At 40.7% G+C, this 13,415-nt stretch overlaps 1 protein-coding gene across 6 annotated transcripts in view; it reads left to right on the forward strand.

Annotated features, from left to right (window-relative positions):
* LOC108107751 (cyclin-dependent kinase 14) overlaps window positions 1–13,415 on the forward strand; it is a 91,566-nt gene that overhangs the window by 35,836 nt on the left and 42,315 nt on the right. For all 6 annotated transcript variants that reach the window (XM_017215417.1, XM_017215415.1, XM_017215416.1 and 3 more), the window contains one exon: window positions 3,001–3,078. In XM_017215417.1, the coding sequence (XP_017070906.1) occupies window positions 3,001–3,078 (78 nt within the window). The remainder of the gene's footprint in view (window positions 1–3,000; window positions 3,079–13,415) is intronic.

The following is a 13,415-nucleotide window of genomic DNA, read 5'->3' on the forward strand; positions in this document are numbered from 1 at the left end:
GACTGAAGGTAATTACGTCATTAACAAGAAATTTGGAAAGTGCTCGTCATATCATTTGCTTTTTGGCTTGTGTCAACGGTTTTCTCCGCGGGGGTAATTGCCGGTCTGTTTTTTGAGGTAATGAATAGGTTGGGCCACTGTGTTATGGTGTTAGAAACGAGCGGATTATTGGCACAGATTGTAAACTATTAGCCATAATAAATTGGGTCAATTTAAGTCTTAGAAACAGCAGCGAGTTTCGAGAAATTGAATTCTGGGAAAGAACTTTCCGTAAACATATACAAAGTCCATTGAATTTGCTTCATTTGTTTGTTTATTGAACATTTTGAAGGACTTTAAGTGGGTTATTAAGGTGAGCTAGTAAGTGGGTTTAGTTATGAGCCCAAACAATGTATGAAATTATAGTCATACCTCTTGCTTATTAGACTATTTCTGGCCTCTTTTGATATATAACTTCTAAGTAAACATAATTATCCTAATAGGGGATTGTTAACCAAACAATTTCCCTACTTCATTGGCAGAGGTCTGCCTTCCCTAAACAACCCACTTTTCCAAGTACCTTTTGCATTTTTGATTATTTATTTTTGCCCGCCTTCGGTGTCGCCTCGTTATTTGTTCTCTAATTAGATGTCGCAGACATTAACGAACATTTCCAGGAGCCACTTTGCTTTTTGCTATTTTTGCCTTTGGCACGCCTGACTGGCCACGCCCCCCCGACCAACAGATACCATGGGCGGGCTGGGCTCTAGGCTATTGAACCCACTCAATGCCACTCAACTCTACCTGTCTGTACATCAACGCAATATCGCTGGCCTTTGATCTGGAACTTGGTTGCCCACAATTTGTCGTCGCTGTCGTCGTGTCTGGCGCTGACATTGATTTTGATTGCAAAGTTTGATGTTTGCATATGCAACTCATTAATGCAATGCCACTTTTGCAACTGCAACTGCAACTTCGACGTTGCACAGAAGAAACTTTTCCTCCACGCATTTAATTAAATAAGTTTTCTGTTAACAACTTTGTGGTTGTTTCTTTTTTGGGTTGAGAGGGGAGTGGCTGTTTCTCTTCTTAGATTGACAACAATTTATCAAAAACTATTAAGGCTGGCGCCATTTTATGCAAATCACTGTGTACAGTGAGTGTCATTTGTATGCAATCGCCTGGCTCTTTCGGTGTGTCTGGCTCTGTCAACCGGCATTAGCATCAGCATCAGCATCGCCATCGCCATCGCCATCATAATCATATTTCCAGTTCACTTATATAGAGACAACACCAAAAACAAGGCCACTGCAGAGTCCTCTTTGTTGGGGGATGCAGAGAGAGAAAAGCTGGAAAATCAGGAAAATATTTTAATAAGTTTTTCATAATTCATATTTCTTTGTGAAAGTTGATTTAAAAACTAATAAATCAAATATTTATGAAATTTTAAAACTAAAATTGTCTTCAAAAACCAATCAAAGGGAAAGCCTTTTTCATTAACTTTCTTCATAGTTACTCTCACTTCTTTTTCCTGACATAAGTATCTGAGTTTCTCCCCTCAAATTCTCCATGTTTTCCCGTTCTTTGTTGTCAAATCGCCTCCCTCTTTTTGCCATCCCAAGCCGGGGGGTTATGTTTTTGAATAGCCATTTTAGAAGTCAACAACAGCTTATAGTTATGACTCCGATGGCCCCCAGTAATTGAGTTGCAGCTGAAAAAGGGGGCATGGAAGGAAGAGGAGGTACTTGGGCTCTTATGCAAAGCACTCCATGGCCATAAATTGCTTGGGCTTGACTTGCTTCTTGCATTGTTTAAGCCAAATTGCTTTCAACGACAACAGCTCGAACCATACTCAAGGGGGATCGAACAAGAAGCTATCTCAACACTACACACTGCTAGACTTTATCGCCCGATTTAGCATAGCTCACATATGGGTAAATAAATAACGAGAAATATACAATTTATTGAGAGTGAGAAAGAAGTTTTTTCTGTATGCAATTGTATGTCAAAGTTGGTTTTATTCTCGGACATGGAAACCAGTTTTCCAAGTCGTGTGGGGGCAGTTGGGGTAGAAAGATTGCAGGGGCTTTGTGGAGGTCGTTTTGGAGTGGTCATCTCAATCAGTGTCAGTGCAGCTACTTAAGAGCAGTGAAGAGTTTGACAAATGATGGCTCGAGTGTCGATTTCCTTATTGGGATGGCGGTAATCTTAGAGGAACTGCCGGATAAGTCTATAAAGTAGCTGAGAAATGAGGAAGTTTTAATGAGGGATGTGTGGGAGTTAGCTTAAGATATATACTTAGAGTCTAGTACATAGCTGAATGATAGTTTGCCTCTATATAATCATTTATTTTCCAATATAATTTCAATCGCTTTTCAGCTAACCACATAAATTAATCATTTTTGTGCGTTCTTCTGATGGCAAAAACTGAAATCATTAATGCAATCAACAGGCCAGCCAAGCCAGCCACGCCCTCTATTGAAAACAGAAAAACAGAAAGCAATTTTCATGCCTCACTGAACACTCAAATAGGCGCTTTTTGCTAAATGTTATTATTTGATCATTTCCACAAACAACAGAATTAAAAAGAAAACTGAATTATACCGCTGGATTATGGTGGGTATGGTGGGGGGAAGGGAGGGAGGGAGTTTACCCCCTCTCCAGCATACCCAAAATAGTCTCCGAAATGCATTTTCTATTTTCGGTTGGTGTAAAATTTAATTTTGTTGATTATTCATTTGGGGAAATGCAGTCAGTCGCCGTTCCCTCTCTCGGGGGTCACCCTGTTTATTATGGGCGACCACGCTCCGCTGATTTATGTTCATTTATAACAACGAAATCTGTGTTTTGTTTCCTCTGTTTTCTCTGTTTGTTTGTTTGTTTTGAAGTTTTCCCAACTTGATGGGAGCCATCATTATGCAATCACCGAATGTCACTTAATAAATCTCTCACATTTCAGCGCAATTAAGTGATTTGTTCGTGGAAATTTATTTATTTATGTTTTTCCAACTTATTTTTCAGGCGTCACCATGCGCGAGAAGAAAGGCGGAGCCCTGCAGAAGCTCAAGAAGAGGCTTTCGCACAGTTTTGGAAGATTAAGTAAGTGGAAATTGAAAAATATTATTTGAATCTTTACTAAGGAAATGCCGCCTTGATTTGTCAATATTCTTTGGAAAATCTCTCAATCAGTTGAGTCATTCTTTGTGATTTATCTGCCATGTGGGTGCAGTTTCTACCAAACAATAGTTAGTTATGGTAATGCAATAAGCTATATATATATCTTATATATATATATTTACGATGTGCTTTGATGCAATCGAAGTTGCGGCTTTGGAAAAACTTGTTTAAACGCCATCACGAGGCGTTGAGGAAAATGTCAAATGAGTAATAAAGCTGAAGCTGCAGCTGGGAAAGCTTAAATGAGAAGTTGTTGATTGTATTTAAAAATATAAAACCAATCTGTAACTAGAATAAAGTGCTTATCCCTACAAGCTTTAACTGAGCGCGATTCCCCATTCAAAACATCAAGTTTTTTCCCATAGCTGTTATGAATTCAAAACATTTCCTGCCCTAAAGAACCGAACCCCATCAACTTTCTGTCTCGAATTTTTGCATTTAAACGAACAAAAACAGCCATTCTTTGGCTCTGTCCAGCTTTTTCTGAACCGAAAACACAATTTGCAAAAATAAAAAAGAAAATTTATGGTTAAAAAACTTCAATGCTGGCCAGACCGCAACAGATACAAAATACTAACAGAAAAAAATGGAAAAAAATAAAATAAATTCACATTTTCCGACAGAAAACTTATCGATTGCTGTGCTGGCATGGCGGGAAAGCTTTTAATGGTCTAAAAAAGCATTTTGATGGGCTGTCAGTTCAGGTGAGGGCGGGCGGGGTAATTGAATGCACTCCTTCCCAGTCAACTGCAATTTGACAGACAAAAGAGCCCCCAAATATGCCAAAAATCGCTGGAAGTGTAAACAAATTTTGATGCATTACTTGGGTCTCCCTCTAATGTTTTGAATTTCATAAATTTTGCCAGAGATTTTAGTGGGTTTATTTAGGCCTGACATGGAAACCCGTATAGTTTGCAATCGTCTATGTTGACTCACTGAAAAACCCGTTTCGGTTGCTTGATTTTGCGGCATGCGGCTAATTGTCTTTCAACGCCCACGCCGACGGTTTTTGTTTCTTTTTCGGTTTTCATTTAGCTTTGGCTTTATTTCTTGTTCCAGAAACTAGTTCGTCGAACAGCTGTTTTTCTTCCCATAATCGGAGCGATTTTGTTTGCTGTTTTTTTTTCGCTCGCTAGTCAGGGGCGTAGTCAAAGATATGGCAGTGGCGGGAAATATAGTTTGAGTGCCATAGTTAAGCCCCTGAATAGCTGACTAATGGTCTTGATTGCCTGGAAATCTAACCATATTTGGGTTGAGCATTTAATTGACATTGCGAGTGGCGGCTTTTGTTTTGAAACACCAAAAATATGGGACTTATATGGTCTGATATGGTGGTAAAAAAGTCGTTAAGGGCTTCCAAGAAAACTACCTTGTAAAGGAAGTTAAAGATTGATCAAATCTGTGAATATGTTTGCTGGCAAATATTTCACCAACTGATTTCCTTTCATCAATCAAACTAAAAATTCTCTTTTCGCATTTTCCAAGCTTTCAACGGATGTTCAGTGAGCAATTTTACTATTTCATTTCGATGAAAGATGAAATTTTCAGCGAATTTTCATCGCACCACACACTCTCTTTGCAGTTTCCTGTTTTCCAGACCCCTCCCTTCCACCCATCAGCAATTGGGCAATCCTTCAAGCGGAAACAATTTCAAATGCAACTTGATCTTGCATTGAAACAATTTCTCACGATTTTGCCATTTGGGAGCTTCTGCCTCGCCCCGCCTGGGCTCATAAATGTTGCATTACCTCCCCTCCTACCACCGGAAAAAATAAAAAAGAACTACTAAAGTTGACTTTATTTCGGAGGAAGTTTAAATGTTTTCATTGCATTATTGAGGAGCTTTGTGCAGCAGCTGCTGTTGCATCTGGATAAGAGGGGGAGCAGGAAAATAAAACCAAAGAATGTCACTCTAGTTGCAAGTTGCAAGTTGCTGGTAGTTGGCTGCCAAGGCCATTACAGCAGCCCACTAACTGTAGTTGCCAGTCGTTGGACTTGTCTTGGCTGTTTGTCAGCGAACTGATACTTGCAGCTTAACCATCGTTAATTGCCGCACGAGCTGCCGCCGCTGCCAGTGCTTGTCTTCCCTCGTTTTTAATTACAACAAGCTAACTCTCTGTGTCTGTAACTCAGTGTGGCTCCTAAACTGCTTCATTCGCCGGCCATAAAAGTTATGAAGTTATAAGACGTTGCACAAGAAATTAACTACATGCACTTGGAAAAAAACTAACTAAGGTAATTTAACTTCACTTTCCTTAAAAACAATTTGAATTTACCCTAAAAGATAAGATTTCTCTCTTTAGCTTAGCACTAGCTTAACAGTTTGAGAATCATTGAGAGAGGGACTGAAAGACTTTTTGCCCTGTGTAGCTGGTAGTTAACCGGGGAATTTACAGCATTTCCTCTTCAGACTTTGATGAGAGCAGTCCATAGATCAGAAAAGTACAGAACATATATATATCTATATATAAGCTTCCTGCTCAGATCGAGATTTCTTTGTCATCTTCCCTTTTTCCTCGTTGAGCTGCAGTTAACTAAGAATGATTCATGAGAGTCAGGGTTCTGGTATTCCTTTTCTTTCATGATTACTATAAAGTGGTTTTACGATAAGAAAACAAGCTGGCAGTTGTATTTTCTTGTTTGCAGACCTGAAAGATAAATGAATTCATATCAAATTTCATTAAGACCAAAAGAAATATACCCTGTAAACTATTTTGCTAAGAAAACAGATACTAATCTAGCTTTTCAAACCCCAGCAAAACCACTCGAATCTGGCAAACTGGACTTAGACAAGCTTTGAACTCCTCCAAACTCAAGTGAGAAATCCTCAACTTAGTTAACCAACAATTGTGACACTTATCCCGGCTCCTTCCCGGCTCCTTCCCAGCTTTTTTCCCTAAGAAATAGAGGATAACTTTAGACGAGTGAAGTGAGATTCTTGAGATAACTCGAGGCTCCTTGACTCCTTTTTGGTGTAAATATTTTATGGCGTCGAATGTCCGACTTTGACACTTGCTTGTCGGCTATATCGTGGCCATCGCATCATCCTCGTCATCATCATCATCATGGAGGAGCATCCTAGTCAACATCCTTGTCGTCTCTATTTCTTTGTGCCACTGATACAGTTCTCTCTCTGTAGTGTTTCACCTCGCTCTTTGCCATTACTAGGTTTTTCATGTTTTTCTCGTTTTTGCAGGCTTGTCATAATCCTTTCTGATAACATTTTATGTCACAAGCCATGGCCAAACACACTCGACGTTGTCTATGGCTTTAACCCTTGACTGGTGTCCGTCCATCTGGCTGCCAGTCCCATTTGCCACTTGATAACTTTACACTTGAGCTCACTGTCGCTGCTATTTTCAGACCTACAACTCAATGGTGAAAATAAAACAGGAAAATCTGTATGGCCTGGGATGGGTGGAAAAAAAAAGAAGAAAATGTATATAAAAGAATCAGCAGCCGGAGACGAAGCGCGATAAGCAGCTAATGGCCGCCGACTGTTGATGCTGCCTCCAACGTCTCGCTTTTATCTCCCCCAGAACTCCATTCCGCTCACCCACCCTCGATATGGCATCTCCCCTGCTCACTTTCCGGGTCTTTTCAATGCCCTCCGATGGGCTAAACTGGACTCTGCCCGCATATGTGCTGCTGTTACAGTGATAACTACTTTGAGTGGATCTGTACTCCTCTTTGAGAAAGATACATGGGTTGAGTGATGTTTTAGAGCTAAGGAAATGCGGGTCAAATGCGGCTTTAACCTGATAAGAAGTGATTAAAAATCAATTTAAAACTGATTCACTGTCCAATAAGGTATCGATCTTAGTTATCGAGTTATCACTGTACCATCACAGTCCATTCAAGTGCCACTGAGCAGATTCCGCTATCAGAACACGCATCGTTTCTCGCTTCTCGTCTCGCTTTCTCATCGCCTTTCAGCATTGTATTTGCTCTCTGATTTGTGAAGAAGCAGAGAAACGTTGGCCCCGCCCACCCGCAAGAACCTTCCGCCCCCAAAACGTATCTAAAGACTTGAAGTACGTATACGAATATGTGGACAAATCCGCTTTGGTGGCCCGTTTAATATGTCATGTCATTGATATGAAAGGCTCTTTCAGTGGGTTTTAGTTTTATTTTCCGGCAGGCAGTCAGGCAAGATGATCTCCGCGACGGCCACACGGCGTATGAGTAATCACGCACATGACCTCTCGCTCGCTTAAGCACATTTAATGCAGTTTTTTCCCCCCACTAAATGTTGCACTATTAAATATGTTTATATATGGCGAAAAATATCCATATATGTTGCCAGCGCAAAATCCATAAACCGGAAGATTTTTTTACGCCCTCAGCGCGTTGAAAAGAAATTTATGCTGGTATTTTCTGGGTTTTATTACACGAATTTCTGAATTTCTGAGTTTCTGAGCAATTTAGTGAGGCCTCTCACGTGAAGGGTTTTCCTCGATTTTTCCGTGCTTATGCTTGTGACATTGATGAGTGGCACTGGGCACTGAACTGTACGCGGGGTTAATGGTACAGCAGGGTTAGGGCAAATAAAAAGGGTTGTTTTCGTTGGGAATTATGTGAATTTCATATTTAAGTTTTTGATTTAGATTTTTGTGGATTTATTGAGGGCCAAACAAGATCCTAGTTTGCCAGTTTTAGGATTTAAGGCAAGGCCAAAGCTATTAAAACCGATTTAAAGGCCTTTAAAAAACTGAAAACTTATTCAGGCCAGCTTCTCGGTAACTAATTTTATGACAAAACGTCAGCTGGCCACTAGACTGGCTAATAGTTTGATATGTTTACAAATAAACACAGATGCTGTTTGCTGATTACAAGGCAACTGACTGGAAGCAGTCCCTGAGTTGCATTACATCACATGGGCCTTTGTTCTACTTCTGTCAATTATGTGTGTTTATCTTTTTTTCCAGCGATCCCCAAACACATTTCCCCGTCGATTGTCAGACAGCTTAACCCCTTGGGGGCCAAAGGGATTACTTTGCATTTTCGCTCGACTATCATTGACTGTCCATAAACATTTTCCTCTTATTCCATTTTATTATTTTACTCTCTGCCGGTGACAGGCGTTTCGTACATGTTCGATAATTTGTTTTTAAACGGCTCATTGTTGCTGCTGTTGCTGTTGCTGGTGGTGGTGCTTCATGTTCCGACTCTTGTCGAATGGGACCATTACAGGTACATGTGTGTTGTCTGGAGCTGAAGAAGAAAAAACCAAAGCTTTTTTTATGCCAGGCCAAGCGTCAACGTTGCCTCGGAAAACGTGCCTCGAATGCGAGCAGGGGCCCTCTGCCGTTTTTCACTTTATTTCTGCTTTGGAGGCTCACCGCCCATAATAAAAGTATTTTAAGTGAAATTCACAACCTTCCGACGTAAATCGTAAAAATTGTGTTTTCAATGCGGCTTTTACTAGTTTCGTTGTTTGTTTTCCTCGAAAGGTTGTTGTTTTTTTCTGCTGCCTCTTCTTGTCTGTTTGTTGGCAACGCGGTTAGAATTCAATTAGGCTGGGCATAGTTTGAGAGTCATTTGGCAATTAGGTGAAGGGAAAGAAGAATTTTTGGCTGTTTTATATTATGTTAAATGGTTTATTATAGATAGGTCTTGGGTATAAGATTTTACTTACATCTAAGACATATTTTTATAATAAAATATTAGTTTTTAATTTTAGTTTATTTTTAGTAAAATTCTTGTTATCCGAAATCTTTTCAAGTGTAGAAGCAAAAGGCTTGCCGCCAGCTTGTCTGGTTCCCATTTCTTCCTATACAACTTTATTTTTGGCATCTTTAGTTTCTTCTTTAAGTTTTTTTTTTTTGCTTTTTCGGCCGCCGTCTTCTGCTCGTTCAATGACTCTAATTCTGCAGTGAATGTCAAGGGATCCTCCCTTGGCCTCCCCCTTTCTTTTGCCATTTCTTAATGCAGTTTTCAATTTGCCATTTCTGCTGATGCCGTTCGCGTCTTTGTTTATTGTTTATCTATGCCGCGCTGCATTTTTTCCTCTCCCTGTTGTATTGTTTATTTTCGGTGGCTTACGCTGACGTCAAACACAACGTTCACGACATTTGTGATCGGAAGACTCTAACACGTCCGCTCTTCTGCTCTTCTGCTCTTTCACTATATATTTCCCTTTCCGATTATTATGTTTTTGCATGCAAAGTGCAATGCCAACAGCAGCAGCAGCAGTAGCAGGGAAAGCAGAAGCTTCAGCGATAAACACACAGCCAGACTAGACACCGCATAAACAAGGAAAATACAAAGAAATTGCGAGGGGGCGGCCACAAAAGGCTTTTCGCATTTTAATAGAAATGTTCTGGCGTCTTGAGCGGCGACAAAGAGTGAAGCTCAACTGATATTCCTTTTAGAGGATGGGCATAGGGGCTTATATAGGTACTCTATAGGGGTTATGGGTATGTAGAATGTATCAGAGAGGAGTTCCGTTCTTCTCATAAACTCAACCTAACTCTAACTAACACCAAGAACAGCCTCTTTCCGCTCTTCTCCTAATATTTACCTAACCTTTTCAGCATCAATAAATAAACTTCTTCACAAAATTATTCCCATTTTAATCAAAAAAACTGTTGAATTCAAAGCTCGTTTGGCCAAAAGCATTCTGCAAAATTTCAATGTTATGCCACACCGCCCCCCTGCTAACCCCTTTATGTGCTCGTCATCGATTGTTGTCTGACTTTTAGCCAGTTGCGGTGGCGTGGGTTAAGACCCATGCTTGCCGCTGTTTGGTGGCGCGTGACTTTGAAAATCTGCTCTCACATATAGATTTCCATTCCGTGGCATATCTCACAGACTTATGCCTGTCAATGCAATGCAGACACAGTGCAGACCAGAAAAATAACAAAATATTATGCTACGTGATTTGGTCGGCATTTGGCTAGATTCCCGATTCCCGATCCCCGACTCTCCACTCTCGACTGCCGATTCTCGATTCCTGATTTCTGATTGCATTTCTGCAATTGTGAAATATTTCTGCCGCATTGATTGCGTGGGCGACTAAAGCTGGATATGGAAATGCGAAGTTTTTGGGAATCCAAAGGCGGGGCGGAGTGGCATGAAAGCAGCTCTCTAAATTGGTTGCCATTTGGTTGTTGCCCCATGAAATCCACTTGAGCGCGCTGCCTTCTTGCCTTCTTGAGTTGGGGACGTCGACGCCCACTTGCTGCCACAAAAAGCGTAAACATTTAATTTCCATGTGCCACGGGGAGCGAAACAAATGCAAAATAAACCAAGTGTTAAATATTTGACATGGGGCACATGACAACAGGAGGCGAGATTGCAGAGGAGTGGCCGCCACTCACGTCTAGAATTTCTTCTTCAGCCTAAGGCTGGCAACTTTGCTGCATTTCCTGACAGCTCCGACTGTCGGCATTTACCCCACAAATCTGGCAAAAAAGCCCACCCAGCTTTACATTGGTCTGGGAATAGGAAAATAAGTAAATTAATGCCTAACTCTGGGTTTCTGATAGGGGTTAGCTAATGAAAATTAAGTTGTAGATTCGAAATGCTCTTCAAACTGTCTAAATTATAATAATTTATTCCTTATCTATTTTTCTGTTTTAAATTTAAATTTAAATGCAGATTAGTTTTCCCTTTTCCACATCCTTCTAAGCACTGTGCTCTTCTGGCCGTGTCATGTGCTTCGCTAATGACTTTTGCTTACCGGGCAGGTCGCCTCCTGTCGCCTCGTCATCAAGGGGCTTTCCCGGTCTTCAGGAAAATGTCAGTGTCGGCGCCCTCGCACTTCATTATTTTGAGTTTTCCAGTGCTCTCACTCTGCCATAATTTCTCCTTTCTTTTCACTTAAACTGGTTCAAGGTGTTGGCTCTGTGCGCTGTGGTGCTTACAACAAATGTGGCACCTGCATCGAGGTAATGGCTTCCTTGTTGCTCTTCCTTCCATCAACCTTCAGCCCTTCAGCGCCCACCTGGTTTTCCTGTTTTCGTTTATTGTCTGTCATGCGGCCGTAAAATGATTTCCTTCTTGGCCTGAGTTCTCCCTCGGCTTACGCCTTGGAAATTCTTTTCCATATCTTTGCACTTGACACTCTTGACTCTGCTGCACAGTTTGGCAAGCACAGTTTTAATTACAGTTTGGTTAGAACTGATCCAGTAGATGGTAGACATTCCTCTAGACAGCAGCCTTATGCTGTTCATTGTTCTAGTTTGTTGTTTGGTCTGCCGCTTAGCCCCGCCCACAATTTACAGCTTTTGGCTATTGTCTCGCTTGTTAGGGTCTGGCCAGCATTTTTCTTTTATTTTCATATATATATTTGTTCCTTTTTCACATATTATTGTGTGTTTCCTCTGGTGGAAATGTTTGCTTGGCTGGCTGCCTGCCTGCCTGGCTCAAGAAGAGCAAAACATACACTTGGGTTGAGGAGAGGGGAAAAGCAGCTCAGAATGTCGAGTGGGGAGAGTGGGAGGTAATAATAAACCACGAGCGGCGCATACCAAGCGTCTACAATTACCGTTGTACATATAAATCTTGAGTGGGGTGGGAAAAGAGAAACAGAACAGGAAAAGCCCGAGAAACATATTCCAATAAATTGTTGAAAAGCAGAAGGGCAGCCCAGGCAAATTGAAAATTATTTTTCCTTTCCTTGTTTTTTACATTTTTACTTTGACCAAGGGTCAGTGGTTTTTCTAACCAGAAAGTGTTTCAGGGAAGTTAGAAGTAATGTTGATTTAAATTTACAACGCATTTTTATAATAGGGCAAGAATAAGTCAAGGTAATTTATAGTAAGGGGTCATCTTTCAGATACTTTTCTGTTAAAAGAAGTCGAGAAGCCTGACTCCACCATGACTCAATTTTCCCTTAAAGGCAACTACTTCAATTAGCAACTTGCCAGAGAGTTCTGGGAAATAGTTATCGTTTCCATTAGCAGGAACTCTCAGGGCTTGCAAGTAAATAAACAAATGATAGAATGCAAATGAAGTGCCTTGCCTTGGTGATCAAAAGATTGAGGCCTTGCAGTGAAATCCCCTCAGAAATCGCGAAGAAAATGCTGTCTTCGCCCTGAGATTTCTGTGTCGTCTGCATATCGATGAAGGCGAAGGAAGACGGAGAAGTCATCATCATGACGACGACGATGATGATGACAAACCAGACGGCGGTGGCAAATATTGACAATGCGACAACAAGGGGCATGAAAAATATCTTCTGCGGTTAACCAACTCGACCGCCAAGCACTTGACTGACTTTTGTTGCAAATTATTTTTATTTTTATTTTTATTATTATTATTGTTGTCTCTGGGACTGGCGGACTCGCTCAATTTGCATTTGCCCAGGTGAAGGAGCGGTGGCACAGGACTTGCATTTCAATGACAATATTTCCTTTCGCCATCTTCCGATTGCCTCGAGTCCAATGCTCTCCGCTTGCCAGAGATGGCCAGAGATATGGGAATTGCAATTTCAATTTAATTTGTTATCGGTTTATGGTTACTTACTCTTTTATCTTTGATTTTAAATGAGTTTTTAATGGAGTTTAGTTCCTTTCAAACCTTAAAAGTGACTTCAAAACTATATTTCAAATGATATTCAAACCTTTTGCCAACTCTTTCCTAACTCCGCTCATCTCTGGCTGGCAATTTGCCTTTGGTTAGTTGCTTGGCTGGCGTTTCATTTTGATTTGATTACATTAGTTGCCAGAGTCCCCGGCTCTGCTTTCCACCTCGGGGATATCCATTTTAAAGTTCATTTACCCACCTCATCTCGTCCTGCCTTTTCGCCTCCGGTCGAATGGCTACACTTCCGTCTTAGTTATTTACCCAAGTGCGGGGATTTCTAGTTCGTTTGTCATTCCCACTCCTCCGGCTTCTCCTTTTCCGCATCCATCGCAGTTCACAAAAGTTGATTTGCTTCTTGGACAAGTTTTCCTCATTTCTAGTACCATTTTTTCCTATTCTTTTTCTTCTTTTTTTTGGTGCTCTGCACTTGTTTTGGCTTTTACAGGAAATTTGCAAGTCATAAACAAGTTTTTCCTTTTTATTTTACTTGTGTGCTCCATTTTTTTTGGGCATATTTTTTAAGGTTTTTGTTTTAGAAGCCCCGCAATGAAGTCGTAAATTTGGAAATTACTTTAAAGAAAAGTTTCGTAAACTTTCGGGCTTATTAAAAAGTGAAGTTTGCTGCGGAAATAGTTGCTGGCCAAATGATAAATAATTCCAGAAGTTCAACTTCCCATCTCGTCTTCTAAAGTTGGTAATAGAAATTCTTGGTAAAGAGATCACATATC

Source organism: Drosophila eugracilis, unplaced genomic scaffold, assembly GCF_018153835.1.
Source record: "Drosophila eugracilis isolate 14026-0451.02 unplaced genomic scaffold, ASM1815383v1 contig_2088, whole genome shotgun sequence".
Lineage (NCBI taxonomy): Eukaryota > Metazoa > Arthropoda > Insecta > Diptera > Drosophilidae > Drosophila > Drosophila eugracilis.